Source organism: Mustela erminea, chromosome 10 (assembly GCF_009829155.1).
Source record: "Mustela erminea isolate mMusErm1 chromosome 10, mMusErm1.Pri, whole genome shotgun sequence".
NCBI lineage: Eukaryota > Metazoa > Chordata > Mammalia > Carnivora > Mustelidae > Mustela > Mustela erminea.
This window is the reverse complement of record NC_045623.1, coordinates 76,338,187-76,360,337: the sequence shown is the minus strand read 5'-3', so window position 1 is coordinate 76,360,337 and position 22,151 is coordinate 76,338,187. Positions and strand designations below refer to the sequence as shown.

The 22,151-nt window shown below is 50.4% G+C and overlaps 1 protein-coding gene across 7 annotated transcripts in view; it reads left to right on the top strand.

Moving 5' to 3' along the window:
* The window catches only part of CFAP57 (cilia and flagella associated protein 57), a 69,996-nt gene that overhangs the window by 27,040 nt on the left and 20,805 nt on the right, over nucleotides 1–22,151 (top strand). For 6 of the 7 annotated variants that reach the window (XM_032301767.1, XM_032301763.1, XM_032301765.1 and 3 more), the window contains 9 exons: nucleotides 527–739; nucleotides 1,972–2,145; nucleotides 5,320–5,481; nucleotides 9,944–10,099; nucleotides 11,283–11,376; nucleotides 12,007–12,197; nucleotides 15,351–15,524; nucleotides 16,402–16,560; nucleotides 18,931–19,074. In XM_032301767.1, coding sequence (XP_032157658.1) covers nucleotides 527–739; nucleotides 1,972–2,145; nucleotides 5,320–5,481; nucleotides 9,944–10,099; nucleotides 11,283–11,376; nucleotides 12,007–12,197; nucleotides 15,351–15,524; nucleotides 16,402–16,560; nucleotides 18,931–19,074 — 1,467 coding nt within the window. Of the gene's footprint in view, nucleotides 1–526; nucleotides 740–1,971; nucleotides 2,148–2,363; nucleotides 2,660–5,319; nucleotides 5,482–9,943; nucleotides 10,100–11,282; nucleotides 11,377–12,006; nucleotides 12,198–15,350; nucleotides 15,525–16,401; nucleotides 16,561–18,930; nucleotides 19,075–22,151 lie in introns of those variants that run through there. The other variant, XM_032301770.1, reaches the window with a different exon arrangement.

The window sequence follows — 22,151 nt, the reverse complement described above, 5'->3', positions numbered from 1 at the left end:
TGTTTAAACCCCTTGTGCCAGTGAGGCTTCTGCCCTGTGTTAACGGGTCCCTGTGCAGCTTAGAAGACGCTTTCCAGTTTTCCCCACATCCTGCTCTGACAACTCTTGAGCTGGTGTGGCTGAGCCCATGCACACAGCCCTCCCGACCCCCAGAGTTGTCTCTGTGATTGCAGAAGGGCTCTTCCTGTCCGTCTCTTTCCCTTGTTCTATAAAATAATTCTTATGCTCTGCTATTTTGCTTATATCGTGGACTGAACAGCCTTCTCTTAATTGCTCTCTACCAATATCTCCATGATTTTGGACAACGCCCAGAGGGTGGACTTCTTTCTGCTGTGTTCCAAATAAAGTCAGTTTTGTGCTCGCTGAAGGGCATGCACCAGGAAAGGACATGCTGCCTCAGTCTAGTGGAACACGTGAGGCATGCATCCTCCTTTCCCAAAGGAGGGGTGTGTGTGTCTGTGTGTGTGCTCGCGTGCGTGTGCGCGTGCATGCAGATTTTTAACTGGGTTTATCTTCATCCCTGTAGGTTCGTTCAATTGTGTGGAACGCGGATGACAGCAAACTGATTTCCTGCGGCACAGATGGTGCCGTATATGAATGGAATCTGTCCTCTGGAAAGAGAGAGACAGAATGTGTGCTGAAGTCCTGCAGCTACAACTGTGTTACTGTCTCCCCTGATTCCAAAATTATCTTTGCAGTTGGATCAGACCAGACCCTCAAGGAGATTGCAGACTCTTCGGTGAGTCGGCCTGGGCCTCCCTCCCGGCTGCTGCCTTGGTCTGCAGAAGGTAGCCTCTGTGTGGGCTGCAGGAAGAGTGATGGGAAGAGGGCTCATGAGAACAGGGCCCCTTCTCCTTATAATGTCCAGCCCCTCGTGCCTATTGGGTCAGCTCAGTCACTGTTTCTCCTGGCATTTCCTGCCCAGTGCCCTGCCTGACTGGGTGAAACTGTGGGGCCCCTTTCCGCTTCCGTTTTGCTGGCTGGCCATTAAGGTCTCTTCCACAATCCAAGCCCGCAGGTCAGCAGCATCTCTAAACTACATGCTTACCCTGGGGTAGAAACAGAACTATAGTTCCCACTGTCGCCTCAGCTTGCCACCCTATTTGTTTGAAACCCTCAAACTCCGAATTTTAGGAACTACCTCATTCGGCTCCAAAGAGTTGAGGGAGGAGAGAGGCGCTCAGCAAGGATGCTTCTTCGTACAAATGTGGCTGTGTACTTCTCTGGGCGTCCAGCAACAGCTGACCTTTGTTGGCTTCTCCAGCTTCTCTCCAGTGCTTGTCCCCATCCCGGTGCTGGTGCCTGGGCAAGTGCACAGACACCACTGCAGCAGACTGACCTGAGATGGGTTCCCCCATGACTAGAACACAGCTGAGAGGAGGGGTTCTGTTTATTGTGCTCCTGAGTAGCTTAGTCCTAATTGTGTGGTGGCTTTTCCAGTGCTGCACCAGAGCAAAGCCCCTGCAGGGCAGACCCACTGTTCCTGCCTCTTGGGATCCCCGCTAGCTGTGTGATCCATGCAAACATTCAACAAGTGTTTGGTGGGAGGCGGGATGGGCAGTTGGGTGGCTAGATGGGGAGGTGAGTGAATGAGCAAGTGAAGAATTGAATGAGTTCCCTGCTGGTAGGGTTTCCTTTATGTAAGGGACACTGGTAATTGCTGAATAACTGTAGGACCCACATCCAGTTCTGAATTTGAGATGCAAGGTGGCCCAGCAGTCAAGAGCAGAGACACTGGGGCCGGACTAGGGGCCTGACCGCCACAGGCTCGGTGGGTGAATCGAGGCAAATTACTCGCGGGTCCTGGGGCTTGGGCTACAGCAACTACCTCAGAGGGTTTTGGGGAGGATTGAATGAGTTACAAAATGTGAAAGCCATCAAATGGTGCTAGCGAGGAGGTGAGGAGGGAGGGACACCCTGAGGGTATGGCTCAGCCCCTCACCCTGAGCAGAGCCATCTGTGTCCCCACAGGTCCTTCGAGAGATTTCAGCAATTGATGTCATCTACACGGCCATTGTCATCTCGCACTCAGGGCGGATGATGTTTGTGGGCACCTCGGTGGGGACCATTCGTGCGATGAAGTACCCACTGCCTCTGCAGAAAGAATTCAATGAGTACCAGGCCCATGCAGGTCCCATCACCAAGGTAAGAAGGGTTCCTCCGGGGCGCCTGGGTGGCTCAGTGGGTTAAGCCGCTGCCTTCGGCTCAAGTCATGATCTCGGGGTCCTGGGATCGAGTCCCACATCGGGCTCTCTGCTCAGCAAGGAGCCTGCTTCCTCCTCTCTCTCTGCCTGCCTCTCTACCTACTTGTGATCTCTCTCTGTCAAATAAATAAATAAAATCTTTAAAAAAAAAAAAAAAAAAAGAAGGGTTCCTCTGCTCAGGGGCCCATGCCCAGAACTAGCCCTTGCTGGATCCATCTGATCCTGCTCTCCACATACCTTCTTCATCCCTTCCACCTCCCCGGTGGCTTTTCTCCCCTTATTCCTCTCTCCTTCTTTATTCATCCAACCTCCCATTCCGTGAACATTGATTGGTTACTAACATTCTTTATTTAAACTACTCCCAGGAATATATTCTAGGAAATAATCAGAAAGAGACCTAAAGAATCTTGTACAACGTTGCTCCCCGTAATATTATGCCTGATAATGGGCCATTTAAGAGATGCTGTAGGCATGCCACCCAGATCTCCCATCTGCTGAGTGCTGGTCGTGGCACACAGGTTTCCTCTTCCAAGGAAGTGCCTTGGACTTAAAAAGAGCCAAAGCCCGGGAGATGAGCCCCTGCCGCTGCCAGAAGGTACAAAAGACCTTTCCTGGGGCAATACTGTGAGCACATATTTGTAAATTGTCCCTCCAACAACTCTAATACCTAAGGCTTTGAAGTTTGTCCCAAACTCTATACTGGCTTGCCTGCAGATAATGTCCTCATTAAGAAAGGAATTTTTTAAATTAACATATAATATATTATTTGCTTCAGGGGTACAGGTCTATGATTCATCGGTCTTACACAATTCACAGCGCTCATCATAGCACATACCCTCCCCAGTGTCCATCACCTAGCCATGGCCTTCCCTCCCATCCCCCTCAACTCCAGCAGCCCTCAGTTTGTTTCCTGAGATTAAAAGTCTCTTGGTTTGTCTCCCTCTCCAGTTTCGTCTTGTTTCATTTTTCCCTCCCTTCCCCTATGATCCTTTGTCCTGTTTCTCAAATTCCTCGTATCAATGAGATCATATGATAATCATTCTCTGATTGACTTAAAGAAAGGATTTTTCATTATCAACTGGAACATTCTTGTACTGACCTTGAGTCTTGCACTCAAAGTAAATTTAAAAATCCCCCTCTTCTCTTCATAAGTATGAAGTTTTGTGGATAAGGTACTTATTTTGCTGTTATAAAAATAATGCATGTTTATTTTAGAAATAAAATTCCTCCTAAGGCGCCTGCATGACTCAGGTGGTTGGCCATCTGACTCTAGATGTCAGCTCAGGTCATGATGTCAGGCCTCCGAGGGGCTCCAAGCTGGGTGTGGAGCCTGCTTGAGATTCTTTCTCTCCCTCTGCCTGTCCCTCACCCTCTCTCACATGTTCATGCTCTTTTTCTCTCTAAAAAAAGAAAAATCCTCTTAATAATATCATCATTAATATTTTGATGCATTTTCCCTTACTCTTTTGTTACATTTTGTATGCATTTTAAATACATTGAGAGTATACTATATATACTCTTTTGTAGCCTGCTTTTTTTTTTTTTACTTAATGCTATTATAAGCATTTTTTCATATAATTAGATGTTCCTGAAAGACATGATGTTAGTAACCACACATATATCCTGTCAAATGATGGACATAACTTACTTAATTCTTTTCTTACAACTGGGCATTTGATGATCTTATGAACTCTACCCACTATGCTGCTCCACAGGATCCTGTGGGTGTCTCTGATCATCCCAAAGGCTGAGCTGGTAGACAGAGGTGATGAGTAGAAGAGCATTGCCATTTGTAAGGTTCTCAACACATGCGCTGATTGTTGAGAAGGCCTTTTTCGTCGTTGATTCTTTGGCCTTCACTTTTTATTTGGGTATAATTATGGAGTCACAGGAAATTTAAAGACAGCATAGAGACCTGGGCGCCCCCTCCCACTTTGCCCCAATTAAGTGCATCTGTCATACCTATTGGTGCGATATTGTGGAAGTGTATCACACAACAGAAGAAGAATGGTATCATACCACTGACATTGGTACAATATGCGTTTGTGTTTCCATGTCATTTTATCACGTGCCTTAGATTCCTGTCTCTAGCACTGCAGTCAGGATACACAAGAACTCCATGGCCACAGAGAGCCCCCTCGTGCTGCCCTTGCAAGTGACCCCTGCCCCCATCAGCTGCCCCCCCCAAGTCCTTCGCAAACACTCATTGGTTCTCCATTTCCATCATTTGTCATTTTGAGAATTTTATATAAATGGGATCATACAGTATATGACCTTTTGATAGTGGCTTTTCTCGCCCAGCGCAATACCCCTGAGCTCCATTGAGTTATTTCCCGTATCAGTACTTCATTTCTCCTTACTCCTGAGTAGCATTCCATGGCCCAGATGCCCCATAATTTGTTTAACCATCTACCTGTTGTAGGATAGTTCATTTTTTCCTAGTTTTGGGCTATTACAAATAAAGCTTCTATGACCCATCATAAAAAGCTTTTGGGTGGACCGTCATTTCTCGAGATAAACACCTGGGGGAACAATTGCTGGATCATAGGATATGTTTATATTTTATTTTTTAAGAAACTGCCAAGTTTCTTCCACTCCCACCAGCAATGCATGCAAGATCCAGTTTCTCCACATCATTGCCAGCATTTAGCATTGTCACTATTTTTATTTCAGCTGTTCTAACAGGCGTGTAGTCCTATCTCCCCCTAGTTTTAATATGCATTTCTCTAGTGGCTAATAATGTTGAACATCTTTTCATGTGCTTCTTTGCCGTCTGTATACCCTCTTTGGTAAAATGTCCCCATATTTTTGGCCCACCTTCTAGTTGGATTGTTTGGTTTTTTTACTGTTTTGAGAGTTCTTTTTATAATCCAGGTAATAGTTAACTCTTAAGATTCCAAATCCACAGAGGACATAAACACAGTCTTGCTTCCTCTCTTTGTTAACAGAAGCTTGTGAGAGCTCCATGTCTTCTTCTTACCCAGGATCCAGTCTTCCTGCCCGTGAGGCTGTGCCCAATCAGGGTTGCCTGAACAGTTACCGTGCAAATAACCAGGTCAGTTCTGGTCATCCGTGGCCTCTGAAAGCTTCCTCTCTAAGCTCTTTTTCTCCTCAGATGTCGCTCACGTTTGATGACCAGTTCCTGCTGACCGTTGCCGAGGATGGCTGCCTGTTTACCTGGAAGGTCTTTGATAAGGATGGTCGGGGAATCAAGCGTGAGAGGGAAGTGGGCTTTGCCGAAGAGGTGCTTGTTACTAAAACAGACATGGAAGAGAAGGTAAGAACCAGATCGAAGGAAGAGGGATGTGGAAGTTCCTTAGCAGTCTGTGTCCAAACCCCTGGGATCGGCATTCAAGGCCCCGCACACTTGGCTGCACCCAGTGCCCTGTGCTGAGTCCCACGCTCCCTGCTCCCTGCGTATTTCCAGCCCACGCCGCCATGCCTCTCTCCTCCCTGTGGTTGGATCTCTTTCCACCCTCACTCCCGCGTGCCATCCTGCCTCCTGGTCATCCGGACTCCTACTCTGCTCTACCTCTAGCCTGTGAACCGGCTTTCCTCCTCCACTCTTGGAGAGCGGGAGCCATGACAAGTCGTTCTCTTGTGTGACCCTTAGTGTCTAGCCCTTGCTAGACATATGGAAGAGGGTCGTAAATATTTGCAGAATTGAACTGACACGCTAAATGTGCCAGTTGTATCTGTGAAACTTAATAACTGCTTAGGGGAGCTGCCTTTATTTAAAAAGAAAAATGAAGTATTTATAAAACAGCCCCGAAACCCAGGCTTTTTAATAATAAAAATAATGATAACCAGCATTTTTTTTTTTTTAGATTTCCCACGAACCAGGCACTGTACTAATTACAAGTGTTTTCTTGTTTAAATGTTACATCATTTCTGTGAGAAAGATCCTATTCTCCCCATGTTTCAAGAGGTGACTTTGGAGAAATTAAGTGACATGTAGTAGGATTAGAGTTCTGCTCCATATTTAATCTCAAACCTACTCTCTTAATCACTACCCCCAAAGTCCCTTCCCTCCTGGGAATGCATTAAACACTCTGGGAAGATGTGTTTTGAGAGTTTTGAGTGGACAGCTAGCTCTGCACCATGCTCCCTAAGGGAGACACCAAAGGGATGGGAAACTCACAAGGCTTACAGAGAATGGCAGAGCTATGCATTCATTGCTGTTCATCCAGAATCTCAAGGGCATCTATTGAATACCCACTGTTTGCTAGGTACTGGGGATGCGTGTGTAAAAAGGCCTGGGCCCTGTGATCAGGAAACTCAGTCAAGTAGAGGTGAGTAAAACCATCAGAACAACCATGCAGAAATGGCCTCAAAACAGGATGATAAGACCCAGACATTTCCAGAGATCTCTGCAAGAGCTCCCTGGAACTTTCTGCAAGAAAGGCAAAGTGGGAGGAAAGGATGAGGGAGAGCCTATGACAGTCAGGGTCTGCCCTACGGCAGGCAGGCAAGTGTGTTTCCTCCTCTTCTTTCTTCTCTGTTTTCTCCCCCATTCCTCCCAGAGGGTAGAGGAAAAGAGCAACTGGGAGACTCTAGGCTGTGCCAAAGGCCTGAGGTGTCTGGGCTGACTCCTGACCCAACCCCCAGCTTGGCCTGGCCAAACTGCTGCCAAGCCGGAAATGACTAGTGTATGTTCTGCTCACTTCCTGGTGCCCCTTTTCTCTCTGTATCTGTGAGACTGCGCTCTTATTCCTGTGAGCCTCTCTGTCCTTCCCAGCTCCCTCCCAACCCTCTCTCACATTTCTGGGGGTGCCTTCATGGCTTGGTCAGTTAAGCATCCAACTCTTGGTTTGGGCTCAGGTCATGATCTCAGTGTCGTGAGATCGAGCCCCATGTTGGGCGCACTCAGTGGGAGTCTGCTTGGATGTCCTCTCCCCCCTGCCCCTCCCCCACACTTGCATATGCTTACTCTTTCTCTCTCTCAAATAAATAACTCTTGTTTAAGAAATAAAAATTAGAGACACCTGGGTGGCTCAGTTGTTAAGCGTCTGCCTTCAGCTCAGGTCATGACCCCAGGATCCTGGGATCAAGCCCCGCATCGGGCTCCCTGCTCCGTGAGGAGCCTGCTTCTCCCTCTCCCATTCCCCCTGTTTGTGTTCCCTCTCTTGCTGTGTCTCTCTCTGTTAAATAAATAAATAAAATCTTTTTAAAAAATAAAATAAAATAAAAATTTTAAAAATTAAAATTAAAAATAAAAGTCACATTTTCCAGAATTCCCAGCTCTCTTTTTTCTTTTTTTTTTTTCTATGTAACTGTCTCTCAGGACATGATTTACCTACTCATTCTGTCATTCATTCATTCATCCAGCCATCCAACTAGTACTCACAGAGGGGTCTGTTACATACCAGACACTATACTAAGGTCTGGGGTGCCAGAAGTGAAAGATATGCAGGGGCCTTTAGCTTGTAGCCTGGGAAGAGGTACGGGTAAAATGAAAAAGGAAAATTAAGTGTGTTACAGGTGTTATGAAGGAACGATGCTCTGGGGTTACAGGGGAAGGGACTCTGACCCAGGCCAGGTGGTGCTAGAGGAAGTGAGCCTTGGATGGAGCCTTCAGGAACAGATGGAAAAGGGTCCTCCACACCAAGGGATGAGTGTGCAAAAGGATGAGAGAGGTGCTCTGGGGAAGACGCTCCTGGCTAGGTGGGGCCAGAGAAGAGACAGCTGGAGCTGTCCAGCTGGAAGGGGATTGTGGGGGCTTTTTACACCATGGTTTAGACTTTGGACATTGTTCCTAAGGATCCCACTGAGAGATCTAAGTTAGGGAATGACTTGATGAGATTGGTGGCATCATAGAAAGCCACCTCTGCAGCCAAGGGGAGAACAGACTGAGGAAGGGCGATGAGGTGAGCCCAAAGCCAGCACTCCCATCAATAAAGGTATCCCACCAGTCCAAGGCAGACCCCAGGGAGACCGCCTCATCTGATAAACATTTATTTAGCAGTATGTTGCTGGTCCTGGGCTAGGCACCCAGGATAAAGCGGTGAAGCAAGAGAGTCCAAGTGCAACCTGCAGGGGGCGCTCTTCCAAGGAGCTGCCCCTCCACCCTGCTCCCAGTCAAACACCACATTCCCTAAAATCTTGCTCTTTTTTAAAAAAAATATTTTATTTATTTATCTGAGAGAGAGAGAGAGAGAGAACAAGTGGCGGCAGGGGAGAGGGGGTGTTGGAGAGGGAGAAGCAGGATCCCCAAAGAGCAGGGAGCCCAACGTGGGACTCAATCCCAGGACCCTGGGATCATGACCTGAGCCGAAGGCAGCCACTTAGCCAACTGAGCCACCCAGGTGCCTCTAAAATCTTGCTCTTGAATCTCTTTATTCCACTGGACTGTGAAGTACCCCCCCACACACACACACCTAATCCCTCTGCCTTCATGTTTGAATCGAGCCCAAGCTATACACTGCCACCAGAGAGGCCTTTCTGAGACCAAATCAACTTAATCAGATTGGACAGGACCTTCAGAGGCCCTATAGAAGAAAGTCCTAAATGCTTATCATGGCTGGCAAGGACCTTGATGGTCTGAGCCGGTCTAGGCCTCCTGTCCCTCTGCCTCCCACCCATCCCACATCACATGCAGTGCCCTGACCAGACATCCACACTCTCACCCCCAACTTTGCCCAAGCAATTTGTTTTCCACCCCTCATCTCAATCAGTCTCTCCTGTGTGCTAGGTCCACACTTGTCCACTGGCAGGGATTGCGGAAATGTGCATAACACATTCCTTCTTCTCTAGTGGTCTGCAGTGGGGGGGTGGGGGCGGGGAGATGAACCAAAATAGATGAGATAGAGACGCACAGCTGGGAGTGGGGGGTCATCATGGATGAGTGAGAGGAAAACACCTGTGATCTCACCCTCTCTGTCATTAGCATTACCTTTTTCAGGAAATGAAGGGTGTCTGTCTCACAGTATTTTTAGAAAACTTTGGCATCAGTGAATACAACAGATTGAAAAAAGAAGTCCCTAGACATAGGAACCAGCAAGGCAGGAAGAGTTAGGACCTCAGTTAAAGTGAGGATAGTGAGGCCAGAAAAGGCATGGTAGACGTTGAGAGGGGCACACTGACAGTCCTGGGGAACCACCCGGCTCTGGACACCTATCGGAATTTGTAATGATGTTATTTGGCTTCCTCAGTAGTAAGTTCCATGGGGCAGGCATCCTAGTTCAACACATGTTCTTTAGGTCCCTACTGTGTGTTAGGTACACTTGTATATATCAGTATACCAAGCCAGCAAGGAGCTGAGCCTTCCTCGAGCTTAAATTCTAATGGGGGAAGAAGACAAAAGACAATAAACAAAATCAAACCTAAATTGCATTGGAAAGTGCCTAGATCTAAGAAAATAGTAATGTAGAGCAGAGGGTCGTGAGTGCCAGGAATGGGAAGGGAAGGGCCGCAGGAATACCTAGTGTGGTCCCAGTAGACCTCACCGAGCAGGTGGCATTTATGCGGATCTGAAGAGGAGAGAGTTGTTAGTGTCGTGCGTGGCGCCCAGAGGGGCTCACTGTATGGATGTTGTGAGGGCAGAGAAAGAAACTCCTATGTCTTCTAGTTTTTAGCCCGGGTGTCTTGCAGGGAAAAGATGACAAGGTGCAGTGGAGACTCATGAGTTGAGGTTGGGGGGAGCTGCAGATCTCAAGAGAGCTCAAGGCCACCAGGTTCACTCTTCCGATTCGCGCCCCCCCACTGTGAATGTTCTTGATTCTGGTGTCCTTCCCCCAAAGGCTCAGATTATGTTGGAGCTGAAGACTCGTGTGGAAGAATTAAAAATGGAGAACGAGTATCAGCTTCGACTGAAAGACATGAACTACTCTGAGAAGATTAAGGAGCTAACGGATAAGTTCCTCCAGGAAATGGAGTCCTTGAAAACGAAAAACCAGGTGTGTTTGAGAGACTCAGCCAACAACCACAAATAACAAGACGTTTTCAATTTACTCAAGATGGAAGTGGCGTAGGCTATCCAAGCTACACTCGGAAGGTGAACCATATGATAATGTGTGGTTTTTCAGCAGAGCTGCTAACATCAGAAATGCTTCCAGCAAAGTGCCAGGTGGAATAAAGCAGAATTTATAACTCTCTATAGCAAACGGTATTAATCAAGTAAAATAAATACACATAGACCAGTTAGTAAGAAAACAGCTAGCAACGGGATTTCCTCTGGAAGTTGGGATTATGGATCATTTAAATTTTGTTCTCTATGCTTTTTTGTATTTTTGCGAATTCTCTACAATGAGACTATATTATCTTTATGATCAAGAGAAACTTATTTAAAAACAGAATGATAAGGTCATAAGAAAAACAGAGGATAGGAAGAGAAGAGCTACCAAACACTGATTTCAGGATTGTTGTTCAGGATTGAACAAAATTAGTCTAAATGGTCCTCCTGCAGGAAGATTTGATCCAGGACTCTCCAGAATAATTCCCTTATTCTCCACAAATTGGTCCTGCCCTTCATCCAAAACCCCCAAATTTTGACTCGGAGAATATTTGTGCTTTTATGTTATCTCCATGGGTCAGAGAATTTGACCAAGGGGGGGGGGGCGGGGGGGAGCCCCTGGCTGTTAGTTTTATTATTTTGTTCCTTTAGTCAACAGACATTGCTGTGGGGCCTTCCATAAACTAAGCACAAAGGTATTCCTGGGGGTGGCCCCTCTGCCTGCAAGGAGCTTTCCTGCCCTATTAAAGAAAACACTCCTTAGAAGCTGACACATTAGCACATCCAAGAAGTTAGTTGACAGCAATGTGCAGACAACAGAGAATTCAAATGAATCTTTACTTTCTTCCACCCCAAAATCCATCTGCTACATGTCCAAAACTGAACTCATCATTGACAAGACCCATTTAGTAGACAGGATATAAATAGAGAAAGTCTAGAACTTTCAGAGCAGAATATAATATAAATAAAAAGTGATAGCTTGCTTGTTGCTCATGGAACAATGCTTGGTGCAAAATAAGGGCTTGAGGAATGTTTGTGAGCGAACAAACGCTTATAAAATGTGTTCTTGCCTTAGGGCTGCTTTCAGCAGATGTGTGGGAATGAGAACAGTGGACTCTGTGTTTTAGGTTTTAAGAACAGAAAAAGAAAAGCAGGATGTGTCCCATCGGGAACGCATTGAGGACCTGCTAGACAAACAGAGCCGAGAGCTGCAGGACCTGGGTGAGTCCCCAGGTAGAGGCCATGGGCTCTGGTGGGGACAAAAGTCTGAGAGTCCCCCGGAACCCCAGAGAAGCCCCAGGTAATCTGGCTTTATCTGTCCACAGGCTGCATTTATGCCCTGGACCTCACTGTGGTTTTTACTCCTATGTATTTGCTCATTCGTTAAACATGTATTAAGCACTTACTGCATGCCTGTAGGAGATACAGAAGAGTGCAGGTCTGGAGCCTGATAGGCTGCCATGGGTCCCAGACTCCAGACTCACCAAACACATTGAGTGCTCTGGGGAGTCATCTAACCTCACTGAGCCTCAGTTTACTCTTCTGTATAACAGGGGTGCTGATAACTCTTTTGCATATTCAAGACATTCTTCTTGGACCTGAGTCCCCACATAGCCCTCTGCCCCTTCCTGGAAACCTTCTGCCTAGGCGACACCGCAGCAGAGTTTGGTTGCCCGACGAGCTGATGGGGTGTGGGCAGGTGAGGCAGCTGGGCAGGCACTGGCATCACGGCTTTGGTGGCGCCTGCCCTTAGCTGCTAATGGCAGCAGGTGGGAGATCTCAGAGGCTCCCAGGGGACCCTGAGGTCGTGCTCCCGTCCCACGTGAAATAACCATCCTTGCTTCCCTCCAGAATGTTGCAACAACCAAAAGTTGCTTCTAGAATATGAGAAGTACCAGGAGTTGCAGCTCAAGTCCCAGAGGATGCAGGAAGAATATGAAAAACAGCTTCGGGATAACGATGAGACCAAGAGCCAGGCCCTAGAGGAGCTGACTGAGTTTTATGAGGCCAAACTGCAGGAAAAGACCACCCTTCTAGAAGAGGTACTCACCGGAAGCGGACCTGTGCCTGCCTTTCACGGTGCATCCTGCAGGCCTGGCCTGCGACCGGCCCAGATAGCCGTGGGAGGGCTGGCCTCACCCCCTTTCCCTCCTGTCCCCCACTTTCAACACACATGCATTTGACCTTGGGTTCTGCTCTTTTACCATTTCTTGCCCTCTAGACCAGGGGACCTAAGGACCTGGGAGGTGCTCAGCTTTAGGGACTGAAATTCTGTGGACAGACTAAGTTCATATCTGCTGTTCTATCCTAATTGTACCTTCAAGCCTTAAGGTCCAGCAAGACCTTTTTAGGAGACACCAGTAGGAGAAAGAGAGAAACAAGGGCTCTGAACAATGGGACAGGCGGTTGCCTGAATCCCTTTAGCCACTTCTTGTGTCTTTCGAGATGAAATCATTCCTTCACTGATTTAACAAACCCAGATGGTATCTTACTGGTTTACCAGCTTGAGTGCTCGGTGACCAAGAGAAATAAAGACCCGGGCCTGTTTTTCAGGCATGGGAAGGAGTCAGTCCCACAGAAGGATCCTCAGAGAGGTGTGCCCAGGAGAGAGCAGGGGGACGCAGACCTCCCGGAGGGGTCAGAGGAGACTTGCAGGAGCTAAGGTGGCCCGGGAGGGGGGATGGGTGGGAATGGAAGCTAGAATGAACAGGAGACAGGGAAATGCAGGAGGCAAAGGCACACAGGCAGAGCCAAGTCAGAGAATGTTGAAGCAGTTTGGTTTGCCAAAATATCTAGTTTCCCAAGATGGAGAGAAAACGGAGAAGAGCCAGATGGCCGCCTTTTCTGCGTGAAATTGCAGCAGATGGCACCCTGTAAGTGAGGGGGCAGGGGAGTCAGGAAGGTGTGAAAGGAGTTTTGAAGGGAAGGAGGGAGTGAGTGACAGAGAAGACGACTGGCAGGTGTGTAGCTGAGCATGCAGCTGAGGTTTTTACCTGAATTCTGGCTGAATTCGGGTGGCATTCATCCACAGCAGGGCTCAGAGAGCAGGAATGGGAGTGAGGAAGACGGGGAGCCACCCTGCTGCCCAGCTGGGGGTTTAAGACAACACAGGTCCTCTGGTGAGCAGCCAGGAGGTCCGGGCCAGAAAGCCTGGAAGACAGTGGAGGAATCCGGACAGGGTTGGGGAGGGCGCGGGGGAGCGTGGTGAGCTGGAGAGCTGTGCCTGGTACCTGGGGTACCCCAGGGAGATCACCCGTGCCGAGAGCAGGGCCTGAGTTTTCAGGCTGCAGACATGACCCCATTCCGGCGGTGGACCGAAGTGTGGGTAGCTGAGGCCGAGGTGAGACGAAGGTCAAAGCACCCTGGGACATGACAGGGCCCTCTGTCACCACCCCCAGTTCCAGCACAAGAACTGAGTGGGCACCCAAAAGTCTTCAGTGAGCGGGGAAGGGAGCAGGCAGTGGGGGATAAAGGAGGTGAGAGGTGGAGAGTGGGGGTCTCTTCACGGAGCAGGCTGAGCTCCCACAGGGAATGTTCCCTGCCGGGTCCTCACTGCCGCTGTCCAGCCCCCTCCCACCCAACCACATGGAGTAGCCAAGATCCCTACACAGCCTCTGAGCCTCTGCTCTGGATGTTCCCTCTTGCCCTTCCCACTGGTCCATCCCCACACAGACTCGGGAGGAGAACCAGCTCCTACAGGGTTCTTCGCTACCACGGGGCCAAGCAGTCTTCCTCTGCATCCTCAGGGCCCCCAGACCCCTTGCTCTTACTGGCCTATCCAGTAGCATCCTGCCTTTACTTCTCTTCCCCCGCTACCGGCCCGGGGGGGGGGCGCTTCTCAAGGGCAGGGACTGTGTCTCACCCATCAGTGATTTTCAAAACCTGCAAGGCATGGGGGGAGGAGGGCGTCCTAGAAGCGCCTGAAACATTAGTCCACCTCCAGTAAACTGGTTGGAGCTTTGCCTTTGGGGGCTCCGGGGTTGGGCCGGGGATGAATCTGCCCTGAGGGGAGAGAGGCTGGCCAGAGAGGCTGGCCAGGACCCCTACAGGAATGACAACCCGTTTCTTCTTTTGAGTCCAAGATTTCAGCTCAGAACTTCCCTAGGGAGCTCCCACCTGGCAGGCCTCGCCAACCTGGCTGGCTTACTTTCCTTCTTAATGACACCTACCAGAGCCAGAGTGGTGGCTGGCGGGTGACTCTGAGCTGCAGATGGAGTGCTCCGGGCCAGGCTTCTGTCTAGCAAGAGTCTGGTGACATGTGATGGAGAAAGAGAGCAGTCTTCCTCTGGAGCCCAGTCTTAAAACCATCTTGTCTCTCTGAATCCCCGAAGCACTCACTGCAGGGATTGTACAGCTCGGAGCATGCCAGGGGCCGTGGGAGGGGAGACCGGTGGCCTCTGACTTCTTCTAGAACTCAGAGCTCCTGGGGGCAGTAAGCAAAGAGGAAGCACATCCCAGTCACCTCTCAGACTCCACCAGGTGGGTGGAGTTAACTTTTCCAGCATCCGGACTCCAGGCTTTCACTCTCTGTGTACCAGGAGCAGGGCAGGGGGCCCCCCCGTGGGGCGCAGAGGGATGTGACCCCACCAGCCAGCGAGGAGCTTCCTTGCCAGGGGAGGATCCTGACAAACAGGCAATGACAATGTAACGTAAAGTGCTGGGGGACGGTCGGACTGGATTAAGGAGCTGGAGGGCAGAGTTCAAGATGCGCTCCTTCAGGTGGTGATTAAGGACCTACTGTGTGCCCGTGGGGGCTGTACTCTGGGAATGCAGTGGTGGGCGCGATAGACCGGGTTTCTGCCCTCGAGGAGCTCCCATCTAATGGGAAAGGCAGTCAAGTTGTTTTACAAATACAGTTCCAACTGTCACAAATTCATTGAGGAAAAGATAGAGGAAGTGTGGGTGTCAGGGTGAAGACCAGCGGTGGGGCGGGCGTGAGGATGTTGGGAAGGTGGTTGTTGAAGTGATGGAAGTGGTGGCCTCATCTGGTAGGTAGAGAAGAGAAGACGGGACAGACAGGAGGACAGGGGAAGGTTCGGGGACCCAAGGCCTTTGCTCCCATGTCTGTAATAACACCCGCCTTCCCATTCCCCATGAGAGGCCCCATATGCTCCTCTCATCCCGGGCCCTGTCAGTGCGAAAGGGTTGTGTGTGTCCCTTCTCCCCGAGCATACAATCTCCCTTCTCTGACCCAGGCACAAGAGGATGTCAGGCAACAGCTGCGGGAGTTCGAAGAGACCAAGAAACAGATTGAAGAAGATGAGGACCGAGAAATCCAAGATATCAAAACCAAGTACGAGAAGAAGCTTCGGGATGAAAAGGAATCAAACCTGCGGCTCAAAGGAGAAACGGGCATCATGAGGAAAAAGGTATGACGCTGTTCTGGGCAGGCTTGGGCTGCATTGCCCAGAATACTTCCAACCCACCAGGCAGGCCTACCCTTCCCACCCCTCCTCGGGGCTCTATTCTCTGTCCTTTTCACAGGGTTAGTGACTTAGTGATGTTGGCCCTGACACTGATGAACATCCCCAGCTTTCCTTTATGGTCAAGTAGGATTTCGTCAGTTTTCAGAGTTCAACCTCTGGTAGAAATGGAGATGAGACCTTCTGGACGTGAGGTCAAGTCCTAGAGGTGTCCTTAGGTTCTCGGTGTAGGGAGCTCTGGGTGGGAGAAGGACTGATGCTGAGTCTACAAGGCAGGGCAAAGAGTTCAGAGATCCTTGTAGAATGTTTAGCCTTAGAGAAACCGACTTCAAAGCAAACTTATATTCCTTCCTTTTAGAAATCCCACGGCATATCAATCCAGGGACAATGTCGCCTTCTCTTCTTAGACATGGCCAAGGTGGCTCATCCATTACAATATCTATGACCTTGATGGGGCACAGATCCCCACCTTTCAAGGTTGGTGTGGTCATGGAAAACTCTGGGTCCACCTGGGGAGCTGGTCTCCGAGCTTCTTGCCCCAAGAGTCCATCCTCGCAGAGGGGACTGGGACTGGATCTTCCCAGACAGAACGCTACATCACTTATGGGGCCCGAGACATCCCTGACCTGTCCAAAATCTCCAAAAATTCACTCCTAAAGGCCCAGGAACGTTGAGCGTTAGATGTGATTTTCAGCTCACAAGGGTGGGGAGTTCGGCTCACAGGTTGGTGACGGGGAGCTCTGTGTGCAGACAGGCATTTGGGAGGCAGAGAGGGGAGTGCAAAGACTTTGGTGGTCTCTGTTGTTGCCACTTGTACCCGCAGTTCAGCAGCCTGCAGAAGGAGATCGAGGAGCGAACCAATGACATTGAGGTCCTGAAGGGGGAGCAGGTGAAGCTACAGGGGGTCATCAAGTCCCTGGAGAAGGACATCCTGGGCCTCAAGCGGGAAATCCAGGAAAGAGACGAAACGATTCAAGACAAGGTGAAGGCTCCTCTCTGTCCTCCCTTAACCACCCCCAGGATAGACCCAGGGGATGAGGACAGAGCTCAGAAGAGAGGGCCCCTGGATGCTTTAAACACATTCGTGGAACCTGATGGGGAATGAGTGGTCTGCAAAGTACCTGTTGTGCACTTGGCACTGGGCTGACTGCTATAAACACACCACACTCTATTCTCCCAGCGACCCCAGGGGCCACAAGGGACCCAACTGTAGAGCTCAGGAAACTGAGTTCCAGGCGGTTGGTATCTTGCCCAAGGTCATATAGTCTATGGGCGACAGACTTGGGCTAAGAACCTAAGTCAGCCGACAGCAGGACCCCTGCTCTCCCCTGCTCCAGGCATCTGAGGATGACTGTGCCCATGGATGGGGGGCAGCTCACCTACCCCACTGCCCACTCCCTGTGGTTGTCCTACAACCACTGGGTGCCCCAAAAAGCTGGTATCCCTTTTTAGGATGCTTTTCTTACAAAACACTTAGAAGACAGACACGTCACATTTTGTGAGGCTCACCCCAAAGTTTTGGCTCCTCCTCCCCAGCAAATCCAGGCTGTAGGCCCTCTTGCCCACCCCCTCACCATTCCTGCCTCAGGCAGGCAGAATTCTCTGGTGGTTGAGACCCTAGGCTTCGGCCCTCGTTAATTGGGTTCCGGCACAGGTTTTGTCATTGACTAGCCACAGGACCTTGTACAGTGTCTCTGAGCCTAGTTTTCTCACCTGTGAAGTGGAGTCCCTCAGGGGGTCTGTTAAGAGGAATGGGATGGTGCCTACATGAAATTTTTGCACGTGTTTGTGTATGTGTCTGGGCCTTGGGGTAGGGAAGGTCCTAAGCTCTCTTCAGATTCTCAAAGGGGAATAAAGAGGGTAAGGCCTCCTGACCTGGAATTGCGACAGTCTCCTATCCAGCTCAACAGCCTTCCTTCCCACCGCCTACCCCAGCTCCTGCCACCGTCCTCTGTAACTGTGTCACTCCGCCACCTAAAATTCTGCCATAGCTCCCCACTGCCTGCAGCTTGGGCAGCAGGATTTTTCTGTAAAGGGCTAGGTAGTAAATATTTCAACTTTGCATACAGTGTCGCCTCTGTCACACTACTCAATTCTGCTGCTGTATTGTAAAATCAGCCACAGACCACACATAAATGAGTGGGGTTGGCCACGTTCCAATAAAACTTTATTGGAAACAGGTCAGATTTGACCCAAGGGCCATAGTTGGCCAACTCTAGCCTCCTGGACACCTTCTGAACCCCCTTTAACCCAGCAGGCCGGCCCCCAGTCCCCTCGCCTCCTCCCCTCCGGTCCCATGAAGCACTGCTTTACACGCCCCCTGGTTATTCTCGATGGCCTCTGTACATACTGCGCCTTCTGAGCCGTCCTCTCTTACACCCATGACAGGGCCGGGCTGCTCTTGTTGACAAATCTGCTTTCCCAGCCAGTGCCTTCTCCTGCCTGTAAGGACAGGAACGGTGTCCTATTTCTGGCATCTCAGCACAAGGTCCTCATTCAGTAACTGTTTGATGGATGGACAGATCTGCTTTGCAGTTACTATTGCTGTGGAACAAATTATCCCAACACCTGGTGGTGCCAAACAGCCACTGCTTGATTATGCTCTCCGGTTCTGTGGGTCTGGCATTTGGACAGGCTACAACACAATGGCTTGCCTTTGTCCCTAGTGGCAGGGACCTTCCTGAGCCTCAACCAGGGGTGACTCAAACAGCTGGGGGCTGGAAGACCAGTATCCAATGTGGCTTCTTCATGAACCTGTCCAGCCCCTTGGCCGGGGGCGCTAGGAGGCTGGGCTCAGCTGGGACTGGCCACCAGAGTACCATCATGCTCCTCAGTCTGATGGGCTTGGTGTCGTGGGACTTTTTCCAGAGCAGATGACCTCCCTCAGAGCACAAGTCCCCAGAGAACAAGGTGGGAGCTGCTTGGCCTTTTCTGAGCCAGCGTGGGAAGCCACACAGCATCACTCGAGCTGTGTTCTTTGTGTTGCAAGCAAACCATAGGTCGAGCCAGATGCAAGACAACAGAATTAGATCTTAGCTCCTGACAGAAAAGAGTACAGTCCCATTGGAGACAGAAGAGCGTGTGGGATGAGAGATTCTGGAAAATACAGTCCCCTCCAAGCTGTATTTGAATGAGTGAATGAATGAATGAACAAATGAATGCAGTCCTAGCACAGAAGCCACAGAGTCAGGGCTGCAGCCTAGCAGAGAAGCCAGTCTTCGTATCCCGGGCTGGGAGAGTGGTCTGTGGCCTCCTCAGTCAGGGCACAGGACTGATGGCCTTTGCCTAAAGGAAGTGCCATATTCTCTCTCTCTCTCTCCTGCTCTCTCTCTCTCTCTCATCCCTCCCACAGGAGAAGCGCATCTATGATCTGAAAAAGAAAAACCAAGAACTAGAGAAATTCAAGTTTGTACTAGACTACAAAATCAAGGAGCTAAAGAAGCAAATAGAACCGCGAGAGAATGAGATCAAGGTGATGAAGGAACAGATTCAGGAGGTGAGAGCCATCTGCAAGAGCCGTCCGCTTGGGCGGTGGTGGGCCACTGTCTCCTCCCCTACTCTTCCTGACACTCGCCAGGGGCAAGGAGACAAAGCTCTCGTCACAAGCCCTGCCCACTCCCCAAGGGTGTGGGTCCCCACACTGCAGGGGAAGCCCCAGAAAAGGTCCCGCTGGGAGGTCAGTGGTGCAGAAGTGAAAGGCTTTCCTATTTGGCTTGCCGAAGGCTGGAGGCTGGGGTGGACCTGGGCCCTGCCGGAGTCGCAGTGCGCTCGCTCTGTGGGGCCTTCGGCCACCAGGGGGCGGTGCGTACTCAGCCACCAGCCTGTCGCCAGGGAAAGCGCACCCCTCCCCTTCGACATCTTTTCCATCTGGAACTGTTGGTGGGGGCGGGTGCGCTGCTGTGTTTGGACTTCGTGTGAGGAGAAACGGGAAGTCATGAAGGCTCTTGAGAGGAGAGTGGCAGCTTCAAGTGTGTGTTCTGGGAAGCAGACAGGATGCAGGTAGAGAGGAGAGATGAAAAGCAAGATCAACAGGACAAGGGCTACCGAGAGTCCAGTGAGGGACAAGTGTCCCCTTTCCACCCCTCCGCCCCGGACATAGCATCTCCTTAAACAGATTGCAGCTGACAGTAGGGTCCATGGTTGATCTCAAATCGAATTCCTGCGGCGCCTGGGTGGCCCAGTCAGTTAAGTATCCTCCTCTTGACTTCTGATTTTGGCGGAGGTCATGATCTCAGGGTCAGGCTCTGTGCTCAGCAGGGAAGCTCGGGGTGGGGGGGATTCTCTCTTTTCTCTCTCTTTCTGTCTCTCTCTCCCTCCCCTTTGCCCCTCCCCCTCCCCCACTCGTGTGTGTGTGTGTGTGTGTGTGTGTGTGTGTGTGTGTACTTTCTCTCCCCCCCTTCTCTCTCAAATAAATAAATAACTCTTTCTTTTCTTAAAGATTTTATTTATTTGACAGAGACAGAGAGCAATCACAAGTAGGCAGGCAGAGAGGGAAAGGAGGAAGCAGACTCCCTGATGAACAGGGAGCCTACAGGGCTTGGTCCCAGGACTCCGGAGATTATGACCTGAGCTGAAGACAGAGACTTAACCTACTGAGCCACCCAGGTGCCCCTAAATAAATAAATCTTTTAAAAAAAAAAAAAAAAAAACAGACCCTGAGGGATGCCTGGGTGATTCAGTCGTTAGGTGTCTGCCTTTGGCTTGGGTTATGATCTCAGGGTCCTGGGATCGGAGCCCCACATCAGGCTCCCTGCTCAGTGGGAAGCCTGCTTCTCCCTTTCCCACTCCCCCTGCTTGTGTTCCCTCTCTCCCTGTGTGTCTCTCTCTCTCTCAACTAAGTAAATAAAATTTTAAAAAAAAGCCTGAGTTCCTGACGTCACCTTTCTCCTATTTCCTCTTAGTAAATGGTACCACAATCCCCCCAGGTGCTTAAGGTATAAGCACAGAGTCTTCTCGTTTCTTCCCTTCCCCTAACTGCTGTATCCAAACAGTCACCAGAGACAGCTCCAACCCAGGCCTCCTCCCTCTCCGCTGTCTCACGTTTGTCCAAGCCTCTGTCGTCTCTCATCTGGACTTGACTCCAGCCTCCAGTCTGGTCTCCACACAGATGCCACATCAAGCCCCCAGTGGTGTCCCCTTCCACCTAGAATAGAACCCATACTCGCCAGTGGGGCCCTGCATGGTCCAGGCGCTACCCCTCTCCATCGCGAGCCCGAAGTCTCTGGCAGTTCTGCTCCCCACCCATTTTCGAGGATTGTGCTGAGCAAGGATGCGAGTGTGTCAGAGAGTGTCCATAGCCTCAGTGGAACTGGATCCAAGAGCTCTGGTGGGTCTGCAGGAGACCCAGGAAAGAAGTCGGGTGGTGGGATCAGTCCAGGGCTAGAGTGTGCGGAGAGGGTATGTCCTCGTGGCAGTGACTTTCTCCCTGGCCTCTGGGAAAGGGGAGGATGTCCCCAGCTGACCACAGAGCTGCCTCATCTGGGCCTCCTGCCATTCTTGAGTGACTTCCGGGTCCAGAAATGGCTGTCTGAAAAAGAGCAGACGCCCCACTTGCCTGGAAAGTGACACTGCAGCCTCCCGAAATCACTCTCCCGTTTCCCCTTCTTATTCTCGGGGAGACTTACAGTGGGGTCACTTACTTTCCACCCCAGCACACTGGAAGGATTATTCACTTTGCCTTTGGTAACCGGGCTACCCACGCATTGATTCCCAGCACCCTGCACCCTGAGGGTGATCCCAGCAGGGCCCCTCCTACCCCGACCCCCGTGCCAGCTGCCACCAGGACTGATGTTTGAGCCCGATTCCTCCACCTGGAGGCAGCGGGGTGGGGGTGGGACTCTGATTTTGGGGCCTCCTTCTAGGGGGGCCACAGACCTCTTGGGCCCATCCACTGCGTGTCTCCCATGAAGTTCCTTTTCCTACAAGAAGGACTGTGGGGGTTTCTAAACCTCAGCATTTTCATGTTTTAGGGTGGCTAATCTTTTGTTATGGGGATAATCTTTTGTGATGGGGAGCTGCCCCACACTAAGGCACTTAGCAGCATCCCTGGGGCCTACCTATTAGATGCCAGTGGCCACCCTCCCCTACCCCCAGATGCGACAACCAAAAGTGTCTCCAGATGTAGCCAGATGTCCCCCAGGGGGTAAAATGCTTCTTTCCTGCCCCTTCCCCCCAACCGAGAGTCACTGAGTGTGAGGAGTAACACATGGGAAAGTAGATGGGATTTCCTCCCCGGGAAGAGGGCGCTTGTTCCCACATCCTGGCTAGTATCCTAGCTGTCCAGCCAGCGATTCAAATTCAGCATATTTCACAATTTCTCTATGAAATAGGTTATTTCTGTTCTCAGCAGGTTTTGATGCTTTGCCTGTATTACTTCCTTTCTAACCTAATCTGTCATTACTGGCTTCAAGACTACAGAGAAAGAGGCACAGCCAGCTGTAGGCACACCGACATGACCTTGGGGAAGCCCCGTTCTCTCTTCCAGCCACCGTTCCCTTGGTCTGGGCACCCTCGTGTTGCCTCCTGACTGGTCCACCTGGCTCCAGTCTTGCTCTCTCCAGTAGGACTTCTGCG